A 21,340-nucleotide genomic window follows, 5' to 3' on the forward strand; every position below is an offset into this window, starting at 1 on the left:
TATAAATGAAACTTGAAACGATGTTGTTAATGGAAGTCTGTGTAAAAAGTCTTCCCTTGGAAAATAACCAAAATAAAAGGGGGATTCAACATTCAGTTGCATTTTTTTCAATATCGTACATAAGAAAATGTACACAGTATGATAACCCTTAACTTTTACATCATGGTATACCTTAAAATTGGTAAATCGCTGCAACCCTAGGAATAACTGGTTATAAGACAGGGTACTTCTACTTGAAAGACACTCAAAGTCAAAAACTGTGCTGAAATCTCTTCACTCTGAGTATCCCAAGACTTTATCAAGGAGGAAGACATGTCACTTGTGTGGATAAGGTTAAAAATGAACAAGAACTCACACTCACAAAAGCCTCCACATTTGAGTCGCTGCTCAAGACTTGATGAGGTGAAATAACATTACAGCAGATGAGACAGTGGAAGGAATTACTTGTTTCTTTGAGGCAGAAATTCCAAAAACGGCCATAGCCACAAACACTCTAAGAATCCTCTCAGAGAGCTCCTCACATTGCCTAAGCATTTCTAGCAAGGAGTCCTAGTTTATGAGTGATTTAGGAAAATTCTCTCAACTCTGAGCAAGCAAGGGACAGAAACTTTGACCTTAGTGAGGAGGTGTGGCTGACAGTGGAAATGAAATGACTGCATCACAATATGAGACTGTGGAAGTGTTGTCACTGTTGGTGTGATCACTCTGCTTATTTAAGGTTGAGACAGACCCAAGTCTGATGCATAATTCTAGTTGCTGATGCACATTTCTAGTTGCCAAATATTTTAGTGTTTTGATCACTTAATTTCTGGCATTATTGTGTTGGGTGGAAGATGTGAGTGCATCTCTACTAAGATCAGTCAAGAACATTATCGCTGCCTGATCTAATCTGTAGCCTTTCATCAACTTAGTGTCATTCAGTGTTTGGAAAGAATGTCTCCCACCTCTATGTCTTTCTACCATTTCTCCTCTGCTTTAGAAACTCTTAAGCCTCTTAAAAGTCCTTCTCCCTACTGCTGACATTTTTACATCTTAGGAGCTCTCTTAAGGTCTAAGATGCTCTGTGAATAACATTTACCTTTATCAAGACCTAGTCTATAAGAGGAAACTCTGAGCTCTAAGAATTACTTTTAGAAAATGTTCACTTGGAGAAACTCTTTGTTCTTGAAAGCTTTGTGTATACGGCCCCTTGATGTGTAAGATTTGTTTGGCATCTGGTGGTGAGGTTGCAGATTGCAACTCACTAAAACCTCTCTGGTGTATCCAAGCATGTAGGACAGCTATGATGGCTGACATGGAAACATGAATGTCCCCATCTAGAGCCAGTGTTTGGTGTTGTCCATTCTGGGCTACTGTAGAACAAGATGGCGGACTCTATGAGGAGGACCTGCTCCATATGCACATATAAATGGCTCACTTTAAGGTAAGGACAACACAACAAATCTTAGTTTTAAGATGATTATACACATATGAAACATAGTCATGAATATCAAATTTAACCTCTGCCAATATATCTTCTGAAATCCCATATTGAGTCATCGTCATAGCGCCCCCTACTAAGAGCAGGAAGTCAGCTTATGTGACAAAGATTACCCAATTTATATGAAATTTACAAAGTGTAGTCAACACATAATATACAGCAACATGACGCATAATTAGCGCCACATAGTGGCTGCAGAAAGTGGTACGAAAATTACAATAGCTAATTTCCAACTCCACACACTCCAAGCAGGAAATACCATCAAATTCCTGTATGCAGTGTCTGACTTTCACAGAAATACACATCTCGACCGTCATCCCACCACTACCCTAAATGCAGCTTTAATATCTTTTGGTTTTGGGTAGTAACACAAATGTGGTATATTTCTGTATGCTGTTAAAATACAAGGAGCAAAGTAGACATTTACTTACATGTCGGGAGAAATAATAGAAGCTGACCATCATAATGAAGATCATAACTGTCATTGTGAACTTAGAGGGCACCAAGTATGACCTGCAAAGAAGAATATTGACATATTGACAATTTCTGCTGTAATAAGATAAGATAAGATACACCTTTATTGATCCCACAATTGAGAAATTCCAGTGTTACAGCAGTAAAGGGTAAAGAGTCAAATTAAAGATTTCAATATTTAAAAACTTAAAAAACTAGGCATGCAGAAAAAAGTACAAAAAATACAAGAAACACCAATAAATAATAATAATAATAATGATAATGAGCAGTGGATAAAAAGTGAGCAATGGATTAAAGTTAATATATTTAGTGCAAAGTGAATATTGAATGTGCAAATAAACAACAACATGGGGGACAACAAGGCTTAAAGTGGTGTCCATAAAGTGTCCATAGTGTCCCTAAAGTGTCCATGGTGCAGTTTACTGTGAGCAGTGCTGGTTATGTAGCCTGACAGCAGCAGGCAGGAAGGACCTGCGATAGCGTTCCTTCACACAATACTAGTGTTAAAAAAACCCCAACACTAAAATTACTGTAGTTATCAACACATATGATGAGATAAAAAACTAAGGCTTGGCCCAAATGCTTGAGCACACACCCAGGTTTGCTTCGTCACTGTTTTTATCTACAGTTAGAGTTAGGATGTGAAAGTGCTATAGGAGGTATAATGACCTCTGCTTTACACACAGGATACTGCCTTCTTTTTCACCTCACCTGTAGTCCTGGAAGCGGGCCATGTCATAGCGGTCGAAGATGTCCCTCCAGCTGTAGATGTTAACAATGCCAGTGGCCACTGTGATGAGCAGCATCAGTGTGAGCTTGACCATGTGACTAACTTGAACCAGCATTGTGGTGGCCATCAACGCCAGCACAGCGATGTAGCTGTAATATTTGGGGTTCTCCAGGCAACCATCAGGGCCAGACCAGGAGGATGAAGAGGAGGAGGAAGAGGAAGGGGAGGAGGGAGCCACTGTGGTGCTGCCTGAGTCCGAGATTGGAGGCAGACAACTCAGCTAGACAATGGAGAGAGAAAACATCATTAGCTCAATGCTGCTATTACTATTATTTGTAAAAGTGCACTCTTTAGAATAGAATGAATAGAATAGATACTTTATTGTCTGAACCAATACCAGAAATTTTCTCTTTGACAGGGCTCAACATAACATTTACACATGCAAGACATTACAGACATTATAAAAGGACCTAAGAGTCTAAAAATACACAGGATGGAAAGTAAACAACACACATCGATACATAAAAAAGGACCAGCAGCATTCGCAAACCATTACCGGGGCACTAAAATTCCTCTACTGTTGAGGGCTGTTATTGCATTTGGAATGAATGATTTTTTATAGATTGTTTTTCTGGCCAGCAGGACTTTGTATCTCCTGCCTGATGGGAGGAGACTGAATGAATGATGGAGGGGATGAGAGGGTTCCTCTGTAATCAGGGTGGCCTTCCTGATAACAGAGCGCTCATAAAGATGGGACAGTGGAGTTTGTGGTGAGACAATTATTTTGCTGGCTTGATCTGTGATGCGAGAGAGTTTTGTTTTCTGTTTGTCAGTGAGAAAGTTGTACCAAGATGTGATATTGAATGTGAGAATGGATTCAATGAGTGACCGGTAAACCATTATTAAAATCTTTTTACTAACATTAAAATTTGTCAGCTTCCTGAGAAGATGGAGGCGCTGGAGTGCTTTGTTGTAAATTGTGTCCGAGTGTGTTTGGAAGGACAAGCAGGTGTCCATCTGTGTCCCCAGATACTTAAAACACTCCACCTGTTCCACCCGCTCTCCCTGAATAAACAAAGGTTTAAAAAGCTGAGATGTAGTTGCTGCTCTGTCTCTTCCCACACAGCACAACTCTGTAGTCTTTATACTAAATACAGCTCAATGAAAACTGGGTGCACTTGGCGTCAAAAATTCACTTGCAGAATAATACAAATACCCGTACTGGTTTGGACTTATGTGGTTGTAAGAAACAGCAAAAAGCAGCTCACCATGTCCATGATGTCAGCCATGGTGAGGATGAAGATGGCTGCCATGGCCCAGGTGTTACGAGCCCAGCGGGTGTGGTCAATCCAGGTGGAGAAAGACACCAACTTTTTGGGAAAGACCTGGCACAAACACCATTCTGATTAGGAATGTAACAGCACATTATTGCTTTCCAGTATTAAATCCACGTATCAAATTAAAATTTTTTTGAATCTCTTATGAAATCTTATTAAGTTTACCTTCCAACTCAAAGATATGTAGTCACCTTTTGTTGGCTGAGAAGGCAGAATAACTAGTTTCAGTGGCAACCTAACTTATGTTTAAAGCCTGTACCTACAACCTGAAAATGGCATGAGCAGCATCATATATGGACTGTTAAAAAACTAGGCCTCTGACTCATGGCCAAAAAAATAGAGTTTATTTCTGCAACTAAAAGGTCTATATAAATTATTCTGGTTTCATAATTAAGGTAGCTCTTGTGAGATTTGATAGAGGGGTAAGCATTGGTATAGATATTACTGGGTCAGAGGGAATAAAGACAGAAGTCAGAGTAAATGAAAGCTTTTATCTTCACATAAAAAAATCCCTTTGGAATAAAACAGTACAGCTCACAGCATCTGAACATTACCCAGGCATAGACACATGCTAATAAAGCTAAGCAGGCATTTTAGAGGGGTTCTAGTAAATTAATGTGCCATTGGAACATTCAACTTGGACTTTTTTGGTACATCTGTACTCCATCTGTGCCTCGCAGGTAACTGTAAATCCCATTTAATGTTACTTACACATCAGTACAGGTATTGATTTCCATCTACAGTGGTGTGAAAAAGTGTTTGCCCCCTTCCTGATTTCTTACTTTTTTGCATGTTTTCCACACTTAAATGTTTCAGATCAAACAAATTTAAATATTAGTCAAAGATAACACAAGTAAACACAAAATGCAGTTTTTAAATTAAGGGTTTTATTAATGAGGAAGAAAAAAATCCAAAGCTACATGGCCCTGTGTGAAAAAGTGTTTGCCCCCTAAACCTAATAACTGGTTGGGCCACCCTTAGCAGCAACTACTGCAATCAAGTGTTTGCGATAACTTGCAATGAGTCTTTTACAACGCTGTGGAGGAATTTTGGCCCACTCATCTTTGCAGAATTGTTGTAATTCAGCCACATTGGAGGGTTTTCGAGCATGAACCGCCTTTTTAAGGTCATGCCACAGCATCTCAATAGGATTCAGGTCAGCACTTTGACTAGGCCACTCCAAAGTCTTCATTTTGTTTTTCTTCAGCCATTCAGAGGTGGACTTGCTGGTGTGTTTTGGATCATTGTCCTGCTGTAGAACCCAAGTTCGCTTCAGCTTGAGGTCACAAACAGATGGCCGGACATTCTCCTTCAGGATTTTTTGGTAGACCGCAGAATTCATGCTTCCATTTATCACAGCAAGTCTTCCAGGTCCTGAAGCAGCAAAACAGCCCCAGACCATTACACTGCCACCACCATATTTTACTGTTGGTACGATGTTATTTTTCTGAAATGCGGTGTTACTTTACGCCAGATGTAATGGGACACAGACCTTCCAAAAAGTTCAACTTTTGTCTCGTCAGTCCACAGAATATTTTCCCAAAACTCTTGGGGATCATCAAGATGTTTTCTGGCAAAAACGAGACGAGCCTTAATGTTCTTTTTGCTTAGCAGTGGTTTTCATCTTGGAACTCTGCCATGCAGGCCATTTTTGCCCAGTCTCTTTCTTCAATCAATCAATCAATTTTATTTATAAAGCCCAATATCACAAATCACAATTTGCCTCACAGGGCTTTACGGCATACAACATCCCTCTGTCCTTATGACCCTCGCAGCGGATAAGGAAAAACTCCCCAAAAAAAACCCTTTAACGGGGAAAAAAAAACAGTAGAAACCTCAGGAAGAGCAACTGAGGAGGGATCCCTCTTCCAGGACGGACAGACGTGCAATAGATGTCGTACAGAACAGATCAGCATAATAAATTAACAGTAATCCGCATGACACAATGAGACAGAGAGAGAGACAGAGAGAGAGATGCAGGTAATGACAGTAGCTTACAACAACATTATTGAAAGTAATAATATTATAGTTATAGTTCTGGCTACTGTGGTACAATATGTTGAAAGTATGTATTAATATCTGGCAGTATACATGTGTGACAACAGTCATATGCGTATAATAACAGTAGAAGTATGACTAATGACGGCAGTAGCAGCAGGAGGCATCTGGCAGGACCACGGCAGCAGCACAACCACACACGTCACGCTGTCCAGGCACCACTGCGATATGAGTTAATCTGAGAGACAGTGGAGCACAAAGGCTCCGGAGAAGAAGCCAAGTTAGTGACATCCAGAATGGCCGAGTTAGCAAGATGCAGTAATAGAATACGAGAGAGAGAGAGAGAAGGAGAGAAGGTGCCCGGTGTATTATAGGGGGGTCCTCCGGCAGACTAGGCCTAAGTCAGCCTAACTAGGGGCTGGTACAGGGCAAGCCTGAGCCAGCCCTAACTATAAGCTTTATCAAAGAGGAAAGTCTTAAGTCTAGTCTTAAATGTGGAGACGGTGTCTGCCTCCCGGACCGTAACAGGAAGATGATTCCACAGGAGAGGAGCCTGATAGCTGAAGGCTCTAGCTCCTGATCTACTTTTGGAGACTTTAGGGACCATGAGTAACCCTGCGTTCTCCAAGCGCAGTGTTCTGGTGGGATAATATGGCACTATGAGCTCACTAAGATATGATGGAGCTTGACCATTTAGAGCTTTATAAGTTAACAGTAGGATTTTAAATTCAATTCTAGATTTTACAGGGAGCCAGTGCAGAGAAGCTAAAACAGGAGAAATATGATCTCCTTTCTTAGTTCCTGTTAGTACATGTGCTGCTGCATTCTGAATTAGCTGGAGAGTTTTTAAGGACTTACTAGAGCTACCTGATAATAGAGAGTTACAGTAATCCAGCCTAGAAGTAACAAAAGCGTGGACCAATTTTTCTGCATCTTTTCGGGTCAGGATAGGCCTAATTTTCGCAATATTACGCAAATGAAAAAAATGCAGTCCGTGAGGTTTGTTTTAAATGAGAATTAAAAGACAAATCTTGATCAATATTACTCCGAGGTTTCTTACGGTAGTGCTAGAGGCTAGAGCAATGCCATCTAGAGAAACTATGTTATCAGATAAAGAGTCTCTGAGTTGTTTAGGGCCAAGAACAATAACTTCAGTTTTGTCTGAATTTAACATCAGGAAATTGCTGCTCATCCAAGTTTTTATGTCTTTAAGGCAGTTATGGAGTTTAGTTAATTGATTACTTTCTTCTGGCTTCATCGATAAATACAACTGAGTATCATCCGCATAACAATGGAAATTTATAGAGTGATTTCTAATGATGTTACCTAAAGGAAGCATATATAGAGTAAATAGGATTGGTCCGAGCACAGAACCTTGCGGAACTCCAAAACAAACTTTGGTACGTAAGGATGATTCATTATGAACGTCAACAAACTGAAAACGATCAGATAAATAAGATTTAAACCAGCTTAGTGCAGAACCTTTTAGGCCAATTAAGTGATCCAGTCTCTGCAGTAGAATTTGATGGTCAATTGTGTCAAACGCCGCACTAAGATCTAATAAGACAAGTACAGAGACAAGTCCTTTGTCTGAAGCAATCAGAAGGTCATTTGTAATTTTAACTAGTGCTGTCTCAGTGCTATGATGCACTCTAAATCCTGACTGAAATTCCTCAAATAAATTATTATCATGGAGAAAATCACACAGCTGGTCTGCGACTACTTTCTCAAGGATCTTTGACATAAAAGGGAAGATTAGATATTGGTCTATAGTTGGCTAACACCTCTGGATCCAGGGTGGGCTTTTTTAGTAGAGGTTTAATTACAGCTACCTTAAAAGACTGTGGTACATAGCCTGTTAATAAGGATATATTGATCATATCTAATATATGAGTGTTAACTAAAGGAAAGACCTCCTTAAGTAGCCTAGTTGGGATGGGGTCTAAGACACGTTGATGATTTAGATGAAGAAATCACTGCTGTCAATTCTTGAAGAGATATTGGGGAGAAGCAATCTAAATATATATTAGGTCCTACAGCTGTGTTTGAGGTTAGATAGGTACTATCTGAGGACAGGAGGTCATGAATTTTGCCTCTAATAGTTATAATTTTGTCATTAAAAAAGCTCATAAAACCATTACTGCTAAGGGCTAAAGGAATACAAGGCTCAATAGAGCTTTGACTCTCAGTCAGCCTGGCTACAGTGCTGAAAAGAAACCTGGGGTTGTTCTTGTTTTCTTCTATTAATGCTGAGTAATAGTTTGCTCTGGCATTGCGGAGGCCCCTCTTATAATTTTTGAGACTGTCTGTCCAGATTAAACGAGATTCTTCCAGTTTGGTCAATCGCCAATTCCTTTCAAATTTTCGCGATATTTGTTTTAACTTACGGGTTTGAGAGTTATACCAAGGAGCGAACTTTCTTTTGCTATCGACAAAATGATCAAAGTCGGTACAGGAAATCTGGTACTGAGGGACTTGGTATTGAATTTAACGACGGAGTAATCTTTTCCTTAAATTTTGCGACAGCACTATCTGATAAACATCTAGTATAGTAACTGTTGCTGAGTGGTGTGTAATCGGGTAAAAAGAAATCAAAAGTAATCAGATAATGATCTGATAGCGAGGGATTCTGTGGAAAGACTTTTAGGTTATCAATTTCAATTCCATACGTCAGAACTAGATCGAGGGTATGGTTAAAACAATGAGTGGGTTCATGTACACCCTGACTGAAGCCAATGGAGTCTAATAATGAGATAAACGCGGTAGCCAGGGAGTCATTATCAACGTCGACATGAATGTTAAAATCGCCTACAATAATAACTTTATCTGATTTAAGAACTAAACTGGATAAAAACTCTGAGAATTCAGATACAAATTCAGAATACGGGCCAGGAGCACGGTACACTATAACAAATAAAAGTGGCTGCGAGGTTTTCCAGGTCGGATGTAAAAGACTAAGAACAAGGCTTTCAAATGAATTATAATCTAGGTTAGGTTTAGGGCTGATTAACAGACTAGAGTTAAAAATGGCTGCAACTCCCCCTCCTCGGCCGCTGCCTCGAGGAATGTGGGTATTATTATGACTGGGAGGAGTGGACTCATTGAGACTGACATATTCATCTTGACACAGCCAGGTTTCTGTGAGACTGAGTCAATCAATATGATTATCTGATATTAATTCGTTTACTAACACTGCTTTAGACGACAGAGACCTGATATTTAACAGTCCGCATTTAATTCTCCTGTTTTGTCTTTCTGTCACAGAAGAGGTTTTAATTTTTATGAGGTTGTTATGCACAACTCCTCTTTGTTTAATTTTAGATTTAAATAATTTAGGTGGTCGGGGGACAGACACCGTTTGTATAAAACTATGAAAACTATGGCTGGGTAACTGAACTAGAAGCTCAGAGAGGTGTATAGGACTGCGTCTCCGAGTCCTGGTCTCAACTCTGGGTTGTCAGGGATTTAAATTACTAATAAAGTTTGCCAGGTTCCTAGAAATGAGAGCAGCTCCATCCAAAGTGGGATGAATGCCGTCTCTCCTAATAAGACCAGGTTTTCCCCAGAAAGTTTGCCAATTATTAACGAAACCCACATCGTTTGCTGGACACCACCTGGACAGCCAGCGATTAAGTGATGACATGCGGCTAAACATGTCATCACTGGTCAGATTTGGGAGGGGTCCAGAGAAAACTACGGAGTCCGACATCGTTTTTGCATATTCACACACCGAGGCAATATTAATTTTAGTGACCTCCGATTGGCGTAACCGGGTGTCATTGCCGCCGACGTGAATAACAATCTTACTGAATCTACGTTTAGCTTTAGCCAGCAGTTTTAAATTTGACTCAATGTCGCCCGCTCTGGCCCCAGGGATACATGTGACTATGGCCGCTGGTGTTGCTAACTTCACGTTCCTCAGAATAGAGCTGCCAATAACCAGAGTTTGATCCTCAGCGGGTGTGTCGCTGAGTGGGGAAAAGCGGTTGGAAACGTGAACAGGCTGGTGGTGAGCCGTGGGCTTCGGCTTAGAGCTGCGCCTCTCACGAACAGTTACCCAGCCTCCCGGCTGCACGGGAGTTGCCGGAGGACAGTTAGCAGAGGCTAAGGCTATGCTATGTGGCTCCGCACCGGCTACAGGGGGCTGGCTAACTACCGCAGCTACTGAATGGTTTTCCATGGTGTGGAGCCGCGCTTCTAATTCACTAAACCTCGCCTCCAACGCAGCAAATAAGCTACACTTATTACAGTTACCACTGTCGCTAAAGGAGGCAGAGGCATAACTGAACATTTGGCACACCGAGCAAGAGAGAGCAGAGGGAGAAGCCATCGCTAACTGTAAAGCTAATGTAGCTACCAAGGCTAGTAACGTGCAAACAACAGCTAAGAGATTAGCGAGAAAGTCGTAGAAAGGAGGAGAGCTATAAGTGCTTAAACAGAACCAGTGTGGGTTAAGACTTGAAGTAGACGTTAAAGCAACTGAAGTGAGAAAGCAGGCTAGCAGAATTCACCAGAGCAGTACAGAGACGCTGTCACAGAAACACCGGAAATGACACAACTCGCTTACCGCAATACGTCAGCGCGTCAGATCACGTCAGCCTTCTTATAGTGGAGGCATGAACACAGACCTTAACTGAGGCAAGTGATGCCTGCAGTTCTTTAGATGTTGTTGTGGGGTCTTTTGTCACCTCTTGGATGAGTCGTCGCTGCGCTCTTGGGGTAATTTTGGTTGGCCGGCCACTCCTGGGAAAGTTGTCACCACTGTTCCGTGTTTTCGCCATTTGTGGATAATGGCTCTCACTGTGGTTCGCTGGAGTCCCAAAGCTTTAGAAATGGCTTTATAACCCTTTCCAGACTGATAGATTTCAATTACTTTTTTTCTCATTTGTTCCTGAATTTCTTTGGATCGCAGCATGATGTCTGTAGCTTTTGAGGATCGTTTGGTCTACTTCACTTTGTCAGGTAGGTCCTATTTAAGTGATTTCTAGATTGGGAACAGGTGTGCAGTAATCAGGCCTGGGTGTGGCTACAGAAATTGAACTCAGGTGTGATCAACCACAGTTACGTTTTAACAGGAGCTGGGGGGGCAAACACTTTTTCACACAGGGCCATGTAGCTTTGGATTTTTTTCTTCCTCATTAATAAAACCCTTCATTTAAAAACTGCACTTTGTGCTTACTTGTGTTATCTTTGACTAATGTTTAAATTTGTTTGATGATCTGAAACATTTAAGTGTGGAAAAGATGCAAAAAAAGTAAGAAATCAGGAAGGGGGCAAACACTTTTTCACACCACTGTATCTGTTTTTGGTTTTATTTATCAAACAGACATATATATGTTTCCATTCAAAGAAAACCCTAACAAATGGATGAAATTAGTTAAAAATAAAAAATGTAAAAGATTTTTTGGGGGTGGGAAACGTAGTAAAGGACTCAGTCATTAGATGGAGACATACAGTGTGTCTCAAATCGCATACTTCTGTATTAAACACTTCATATTTTGAGTGCAACTAAGTGTGTTCACACCGCATAGTATGGGAAAATGCAGTGTACTTTATTGGTGCACTCAAAACAGTCCAAAAGTTAGGTGTGGAATGATGGACACTTTTAACCCCCACTGGTCACCATCTTTGCAATCTGGAAATCCATCAATCCATCAAAAAAACAAAAAAAACAAATGTTTTCTTCTAGGGATGCACCGAAATGAAAATTTGTGGCCGAAGCCGAATATTATTAAACGCTTGGCCGAATACCGAGTACCGAATATCATTGTTTAGTTTTTCATTCGTTTTTGCAGATGAACCCCCTCCAGATTAGTGTTGTCACGGTACCAAAATTGGGACCCGCTGTGCGATACCAATGAAAATATCATGGTTCTGAGTAGTATCACGATACCACAGCGAAAATGAGGCAGATGTGCCTTTTGTCATTTATGAAAAGATAAATCACTTTTCTATAATACATCAATGATATTTCAATGGAATAAATTACTTATTGACTTATTCATACTTCAAAAACAGCATCAATAAGTGATTAACATAGGGGGGATCAAAATAAAATAAATAAATAAAATAAAAATCAACCAGCCAACAGTCCCTAAAGTGCGGTGAGGTTTGTGGGCCGTTACTGCCAGAAAGAGAGAAATGTGAAAGGCTCGTTTCTCCTCTGACACGTCACATACCTGTGTTAGGCTGGCTCGGCTGTTCAGGTACTTCTGGGCAGTCATGACACCAAGAGGAGGATATTATTGGAAGCGACTTCTCCGTCGCCCGGTAAGCCGATGGCCGCCGTATTTGACAGGAATACATTAACGTTACTGTCTGTGTCTGTGACCCCCATTCAACCCACAATCGGTGGGATTCGCCTTTCGTTTCTGCTGCTGGTTGAAATCTGTAGGCTGCTCGCACAGCGTGCTGAATGATTTAAGCCTATTTTGCTCGCTCAAAACTATTTTTAGTCGCAAATGCGAGTGCCGTGACGGACGGATCGCCACACTACTGACATTTTATTCCGCCCGTCACGGCATGCCGTTTGATTGCGTTATCAAAACGCCGCTATTATTCGGCCTTGCTTTTAACTTATTCCACCGAATACCGAATGTGTGTTTTTTTGCAATATTCGGCCGAATATATTCGGTTACCGAATATTCGGTGCATCCCTATTTTCTTCCTTAACTTCTGGAGGCACTGCCCGGAGTTTTTCGACTAACGGAAGTGCAGGGGCCTCAGGGATCGCTCACCCCCTTCACTTCCGGCGGTGCCCCCAGTGTTACATTCCTACCTGCAACTCAAACCAAACGGCGGTAAAAACGTTGCCGCTAATGCCCTTTTTTTCCTGTCTTGAGGAGTGGAAGGTGTGCTGGTGGATGCACAACGCTTGTAAGTTGTGCTGTTATCCATGTTTTTCACATTGACGAGACGGTGTTTTGGGTGGAGCGGTCGCCATGGAAGCAGAGCTTGCTGTTTCTGTAGGTACACTGGAGGCGGTGCTCACCGACTGGAGTAAACTGAAAATGGCTAGAGGCTTTGGAGTACACGTTTCTAGTGGTTTTATGTGACCAGACAGAAGCTTTGACTGCAAAAACAGCAAAGGTAAGATGCAATTTGTAGCTCTAGGTGTACTAAGGGAAGTTTGTTCCTGATTGCGGTTTATGTCTTGAGTCGGTGGTTTACAGTGACAGGAGTCAAGGCTGAAACACACCGGTGTTGAATGGTGCATGTTGAACAGCTGCCACTATTATTTTCTATGTGCAACCCCACACTGGTGGAAGCTAGACACACGCTGGCGCTCATGGAGGTGCTGCCCCACAACACTTCAAACCCATTCTCTTGAACAAGAGATTCCTATCTGTGGAAATAAAGGTTTAAATAAATAAACAGCAACTTCAAAAGTGTGGCAAAAATAAGAAGCCTGCTACCTACATACGCCGTTTACAGCTGCTCTTTTCTGATAAGGAAAAAAAAGAGATTAAGTTAAAAGGCTATAAGATATTTTCTGGGTGTCCATAGATATACACTAAAATTGGCCATAGCGTGTGACATGGAATGGGAATCATGGGAGGCTTGTTGGTAGCTATGTGGAGCTCAATTGTGGAGTCAGTTACTTGATATGGATGAAAGTAGGCTGATGTGGCAAATATTTCTCTGGGATAAACAAATGAGCAGTTCTTGGTCTAAAGATATGCACATTAGCCCCTTTTCCACCGCAGGAACTTTTATCATTTACCCGGGATTTTGAAAAGCCTTGGCGCAAAATTACCCAGGGAAAAAACTTTCCCTCAACCCCAAACTTTCCCTGAAAAAAGTCCCTAGTAGAGGGGTAGGACTTTTCAGATTACCCGGAATTCTTGAGGGGCGGGGCTGTGTGCTGAAGAACGCTGATTGGTGGAACACAAACTTGCAGCGTTCCACACTTCCTGGCACGGGCAGCCACTGCAAACTTTATTTCATTTTTACAGGCTTCACTTTGTTTGTATTTTGATTAAGGATGGGTACCGAAACCTGGTACTAAATCATCACAGAACGTAGTATTAATAAGCGCCAATGGTATTGGTTCTTTTGTGCTGGCGCTGAACTCCTCCACATCCACACACATCCACACACCTACACGACACGGTAACCGGTGAACAGCTGAGCAGCCATGGTGGAAACAAAGTGAAGATAACTTGAAAATGACTCGAGTTGACGGCAGCTACACTCGTTACTGTAAGTGACATTAAACCTTAGTGAGCAAAAAGCCAATACTTTATCAATACATGTGTTCAGCAAGCATGAACATGTAAACACGTAGACAGCGACATTCAATATGCTCCGTCCACAGTCTCTCATCCACCGACACTAACGTTATGTCTTACACAAGGACAGCACGCTAGTTCGGCTGATAGCGAATTGTTACTAATAAGCTCAAATGACAGCTGTCTGTATGTAGACTAACTTAGTTTGACACTTATCTTAAAATACTTTTAAACTTAGCTGCGGAGACAAACAGCCCCTCTTCTCTCTACTGGCGCTAATGTTACCATGTTACCAGCCAATAACCTCGGGGAGATGAAGATAGGGCACACGCCGAATCATCTACATCATCACGCTAATTTTGAATACATTTTCCAAAACTTTGAGGTGTGGTGGAAATGCAAACCACACAGATTACCAGGAATTCTTTTACCCTGATAGATAAATTCCTGGTAATAAAAGTCCCTGGAAATGTTGGTGGAAAAGGGGCTAATGTCTACTAACATCGGGTTGAGTGAGGCCTTTATTTTTATGATGAACAGCTAATATTGTTTTGTTTAGAGAATCTGTGACTGCCAGGGACAGAGGGCTGACGATATATGGACTAAACCAAATTGCATACTTATACAATGATTAACTGAATATTGTACAGAGAATTGTGTTGTATGTGGTTTGTCTAATTAGCAAAGATCTCTATGTGCTCAGCTGTGATCTGGTTCTGTCCAATGTGCAGCCTGAATGACATAGAAAGAGTTGCATTTTGTTTTCTAGAGTCCTTTTTAATTGGAAACTGTGCAATGCTTTGTTTAGTAAGATAAAAATAGGTACTGATTTTGTAAATATGGAAAATGCACAAAGACGTGTCATTATTGTCATTATTTAAAAATTAAAAAAAAAAAAAAATAGGATTACCACCTCACTGTTGTATGTCTCCGCAAACCAGTCAAGTTTCTCTTACAGTTTTCATCCATATCTGTGAATACATGGATGCTTCACACAATCTCTTCCCCCCCCGCCCCCCCCTTTCTGCTCCTGAGATATAATGTTGAATAATGGCCAGAAAAGTGTTCTATGCAGAATATTATGATGTCACAGTGACGGTGACCTTTGACCTTTTGGATATAAAATGTCATCACTTCTTCATTATATGAAGCTCAGCGTAAGTTCAATCAGGAAGACCTTTCCGTGCTCATTCATTCACAATTCTCCCTCTCCCTCTCCCACTGCTTCCTCCAATCAGCTGCCACCAGGCGTGCACTCTTCTTGCTGTCCTATCATAATTAGCCACATCCTCCATCAGCCAATCAGGTTGTCACTACGAGATTTTAAATCTGTTCTCTCCTCCGCCGCTTTCAGCTGTCATTCTAGGCAGAATCGCCGCCGCCGACAATTGCTCACTTTACCTTTTTTTTCCCAGCAGTCTATTGCTGATTGTACAGCCTCGTGCGATTCCTCAGCAGCAGCGGAATCATCTCTCATTCGTCACGTCCTCCAGTTCAGGCGATTTCACCTGTTCAAGAGTCATATTGTCAACGCACTCTTCTGCCTCCGTTTCCTTCTTCAGTCTTGAGTTCAGTGTCGTGTACGGATTCAAGATGTGGGCCCAAACTACACGTAACATGATTTGTTTCTACGCATACGTACACCCGGATTGCCACGCGCCGTCCCGTTACTCCGGCCAAGCTTTCACACACACCTTGCTTCAGTCCCTGGACATGCTTCACCTCCGCCTCATCATCGTCATCATCACCGCAGGCCTCCACATGCAGCGGCCACCACTCTCAGCCGACCGGCCCACTCAGCTGGCGTCCACCCCGAACCAGCGCTATATTCTGTCTCCAGCCTCTCCAGCACCGGAGCTCCCGAATCCCTCACGGCAAGAGAGCCGGCGGTTTAAGCCATCCGATCATCAGCCTCCCTCACTGTTAAGTTAGTGTGTCTCATATGATCAGCCTACTACTCCATTCAGTGCCGCAGACAATATTATCACCGCATCATTAATATGAAGTGATTTATTTAATTCTCCCTTCACCCCCGTTTAAATGGGAAAACAATTACCGTAATACTGCAATAGCGGCGGACATCAATTTTCGGCTCACTGGGTTTTATCAAAGTGAGCATATTAAGCAGGCACACTATGCCCTCAGTTCTTTATGATATTCACTTTAAGCTATGCGATTTTTTCCTCTTCATCTTCATTCATAAAATAAACTCACGTGCGCATCATGCTGCTATCTTACCACACTTCCTGTATCATTTCAATCATAAGCCCTTCAGCGATTCTCCAGTGGGGTTGTGCGGATTTTTCAGGTGACCAAGAATATTTCTAGCGCAATCAATTAAAAACGCCTCATTGCAGCACTCATATGTATTCGCATTCCCTTTCTTTCAGGAACACAGCGTAGTTCACATGCGTGTCTACAGTATGCATGTGCTCTCACAACAGCTGTTTCATCAGGTGGCAATAAAATAAATAAATAAAAAATTTAAAATACTCAAAGGATAAGTATGGCGGCCTCTATTACAGTACCATTACATCCGTCTGCCTGATTCTTGTCATTTATCATATTTAGAACTCGGCCGCCCGGATCATCACCTGTATCTAATTATCTGACCTCATCACCCCTGTTCTCATCCAACTTCATTGCCTTCCTGTACAATACCGCATCCTCCAAAAAACAAACAAAAAAAAAAGGCATATTCACATATGAACTAGCCTATATTTGTTCCTATGTTGTTGTTTTGTTTTAATGATGTCTTACTGATCTTTTCTTCCATGCTCTGTAGGCGACCTTGGGCGTCTTGGAAGGCGCCTCCAAATACAATGTATTATTATTATTATTATTATTATTATTATTATTATTATCATCATTATGCATAGCCTTAGCCTCAGCTAACTGTCCTCCGGTAACTCCCGTTCAGCCGGGAGGTTGGGTAACTGTTCGCCAGAAGCACAGCTCCAAGCAGAAGCCCACGGCTCACCACCAGCCTGTTCACGTTTCCAACCGCTTTTCCCCACTCAGCGACACACCCGCTGAGGATAAAACTCTGGTTATTGGCAGCTCTATTCTGAGGAACGTGAAGTTAGCAACACCAGCGGCCATAGTCAAATGTATCCCTGGGGCCAGAGCGGGCGACATTGAATCAAATTTAAAACTGCTGGCTAAAGCTAAACGTAGATTCAGTAAGATTGTTATTCACGTCGGCGGCAATGACACCCGGTTACGCCAATCGGAGGTCACTAAAATTAATATTGCCTCGGTGTGTGAATATGCAAAAACGATGTCGGACTCCGTAGTTTTCTCTGGACCCCTCCCAAATCTGACCAGTGATGACATGTTTAGCTGCATGTCATCATTTAACCGCTGGCTGTCCAGGTGGTGTCCAGCAAACGATGTGGGTTTTGTTAATAATTGGCAAACTTTCTGGGGAAAACCTGGTCTTATTAGGAGAGACGGCATTCACCCCACTTTGGATGGAGCTGCTCTCATTTCTAGGAACCTGGCAAATTTTATTAGTAATTTAAATCCCTGACAACCCAGAGTTGAGACCAGGACAGAGAGTTGCAGTCCTAAACGCCTCTCTGAGCTTCTAGTTCAGTTACCCAGCCATAGTTTTCATAGTTTTATACAAACGGTGTCTGTCCCCCGACCACCTAAATTATTTAAATCTAAAATTAAACAAAGAGGAGTTGTGCATAACAACCTCATAAAAATTAAAACCTCTTCTGTGACAGAAAGACAAAACAGGAGAATTAAATGCGGACTGTTAAATATCAGGTCTCTATCGTCTAAAGCAGTGTTAGTAAACAAATTAATATCAGATAATCATATTGATTTACTCAGTCTCACTGAAACCTGGCTGTGTCAAGATGAATATGTTAGTCTAAATGAGTCCACTCCTCCCAGTCATAATAATACCCACATTCCTCGAGGCAGCGGCCGAGGAGGGGGAGTTGCAGCCATTTTTAACTCTAGTCTGTTAATCAGCCCTAAACCTAAACTAGATTATAATTCATTTGAAAGCCTCGTTCTTAGTGTTTTACATCCGACCTGGAAAACCTCGCAGCCACTTTTATTTGTTATAGTGTACCGTGCTCCTGGCCCGTATTCTGAATTTGTATCTGAATTCTCAGAGTTTTTATCCAGTTTAGTTCTTAAATCAGATAAAGTTATTATTGTAGGCGATTTTAACATTCATGTCGACGTTGATAATGACTCCCTGGCTACCGCGTTTATCTCATTAATAGACTCCATTGGCTTCAGTCAGGGTGTACATGAACCCACTCACTGTTTTAACCATACCCTCGATCTAGTTCTGACGTATGGAATTGAAATTGATAACCTAAAAGTCTTTCCACAGAATCCCTCGCTATCAGATCATTATCTGATTACTTTTGATTTCTTTTTACTCGATTACACGCCACTCAGCAACAGTTACTATACTAGATGTTTATCAGATAGTGCTGTCACAAAATTTAAGGAAAAGATTATTTCGTCGTTAAATTCAATACCAATACCTTCAGTAACAGAGGTTTCCCGTGCCGACTTTAACCTCTCCCAAATTGATCATTTTGTTGATAGCGCCGTAGGCTCGCTGCGAACAACGCTCGACTCTGTAGCTCCTCTTAAAAAGAAGTTAACAAAGCAAAGAAAGTTTGCTCCTTGGTATAACTCTCAAACCCGTAGGTTAAAACAAATATCGCGAAAATTTGAAAGGAATTGGCGATTAACCAAACTGGAAGAATCTCGTTTAATCTGGACAGACAGTCTCAAAACTTATAAGAGGGGCCTCCGCAATGCCAGAGCAAACTATTACTCAGCATTAATAGAAGAAAACAAGAACAACCCCAGGTTTCTTTTCAGCACTGTAGCCAGGCTGACTGAGAGTCAAAGCTCTATTGAGCCTTGTATTCCTTTAGCCCTTAGCAGTAATGATTTTATGAGCTTTTTTAATGACAAAATTCTAACTATTAGAGGCAAAATTCATGACCTCCTGCCCTCAGATGGTAGGCCTACCTATCTAACCTCAAACACAGCTGTAGAATCTAATATATATTTAGATTGCTTCTCCCCAATTTCTCTTCAAGAATTGACCGCAGTGATTTCTTCATCTAAATCATCAACGTGTCTCTTAGACCCCATCCCAACTAGGCTACTTAAGGAGGTCTTTCCTTTAGTTAACACTCATATATTAGATATGATCAATATATCCCTATTAACAGGCTATGTACCACAGTCTTTTAAGGTAGCTGTAATTAAACCTCTCCTAAAAAAGCCCACCCTGGATCCAGAGGTGTTAGCCAACTATAGACCAATATCTAATCTTCCCTTTATGTCAAAGATCCTTGAGAAAGTAGTCGCAGACCAGCTGTGTGATTTTCTCCAGAATAATAATTTATTTGAGGAATTTCAGTCAGGATTTAGAGTGCATCATAGCACTGAGACAGCTCTAGTTAAAATTACAAATGACCTTCTGATTGCTTCAGACAAAGGACTCGTCTCTGTTCTTGTTTTATTAGATCTTAGTGCGGCGTTTGACACAATTGACCATCAAATTCTACTGCAGAGACTGGATCACTTAATTGGCCTAAAAGGTTCAGCACTAAGCTGGTTTAAATCTTATTTATCTGATCGTTTTCAATTTGTTGACGTTCGTAATGAATCATCCTTACGTACCAAAGTTTGTTTTGGAGTTCCGCAGGGTTCTGTGCTCGGACCAATCCTATTTACTCTATATATGCTTCCTTTAGGTAACATCATTAGAAATCACTCTATAAATTTCCATTGTTATGCGGATGATACACAGTTGTATTTATCGATGAAGCCTGAAGAAAGTAATCAATTAACTAAACTCCATAACTGCCTTAAAGACATAAAAAATTGGATGAGCACCAATTTCCTGATGTTAAATTCAGACAAAACTGAAGTTATTGTTCTTGGCCCCAAACAACTCAGAGACTCTTTATCTGATGACATAGTTTCTCCAGATGGCATTGCTCTGGCCTCTAGCACTACCGTAAGAAACCTCGGAGTAATATTTGATCAAGATTTGTCTTTTAATTCTCATTTAAAGCAAACCTCACGGACTGCATTTTTTCATCTGCGTAATATTGCGAAAATTAGGCCTATCCTGACCCGAAAAGATGCAGAAAAATTGGTCCACGCTTTTGTTACCTCAAGGCTGGATTACTGTAACTCTCTATTATCAGGTAGCTCTAGTAAGTCCTTAAAAACTCTCCAGCTAATTCAGAATGCAGCAGCTCGTGTACTAACAGGAACTAAGAAACGAGATCATATTTCTCCTGTTTTAGCTTCTGTGCACTGGCTCCCTGTAAAATCCAGAATTGAATTTAAAATCCTACTGTTAACTTATAAAGCTCTAAATGGTCAAGCTCCGTCATATCTTAGAGAGCTCATAGTGCCATATTATCCCACCAGAACACTGCGCTCTGAGAACGCAGGGTTACTCGTGGTCCCTAAAGTCTCCAAAAGCAGATCAGGAGCCAGAGCCTTCAGCTATCAGGCTCCTCTCCTGTGGAATCATCTTCCTGTTACGGTCTGGGAGGCAGACACCGTCTCCACATTTAAGACTAGACTTAAGACTTTCCTCTTTGATAAAGCTTATAGTTAGGGCTGGCTCAGGCTTGCCCTGTACCAGCCCCTAGTTAGGCTGACTTAGGCCTAGTCTGCCGGAGGACCCCCTATAATACACCGGGCTCCCTCTCTCTCCCTCTCTCTCTCTCTCTCTCTCTCTCTCTCTCTCTCTCTCATCCTATTACTGCATCTTGCTAACTCGGCCATTCTGGATGTCACTAACTCGGCTTCTTCTCCGGAGCCTTTGTGCTCCACTGTCTCTCAGATTAACTCATACCGCAGTGGTGCCTGGACAGCGTGACGTGTGTGGTTGTGCTGCTGCCGTGGTCCTGCCAGATGCCTCCTGCTGCTGCTGCCATCATTAGTCATTAGTCATACTTCTACTGTTATTATACACATATGACTATTGTCACACAAGTATACTGTCAGATATTAATACATACTTTCAACATATTGTACCACAGTAGCCAGAACTATAACTATAATATTATTACTT

General features: G+C 41.5%; 1 protein-coding gene across 7 annotated transcripts in view; it reads right to left on the reverse strand.

Moving 5' to 3' along the window:
* adcy3a (adenylate cyclase 3a) overlaps positions 1–21,340 on the reverse strand; it is a 158,915-nt gene that overhangs the window by 46,497 nt on the left and 91,078 nt on the right. For all 7 annotated transcript variants that reach the window (XM_033638945.2, XM_033638946.2, XM_078172048.1 and 4 more), the window contains 3 exons: positions 3,953–4,069; positions 2,666–2,964; positions 1,912–1,993 (listed from right to left, as the gene is read on the reverse strand). In XM_033638945.2, the coding sequence (XP_033494836.2) occupies positions 1,912–1,993; positions 2,666–2,964; positions 3,953–4,069 (498 nt within the window). The remainder of the gene's footprint in view (positions 1–1,911; positions 1,994–2,665; positions 2,965–3,952; positions 4,070–21,340) is intronic.

Source organism: Epinephelus lanceolatus, chromosome 10, assembly GCF_041903045.1.
Source record: "Epinephelus lanceolatus isolate andai-2023 chromosome 10, ASM4190304v1, whole genome shotgun sequence".
Taxonomy (NCBI): domain Eukaryota; kingdom Metazoa; phylum Chordata; class Actinopteri; order Perciformes; family Serranidae; genus Epinephelus; species Epinephelus lanceolatus.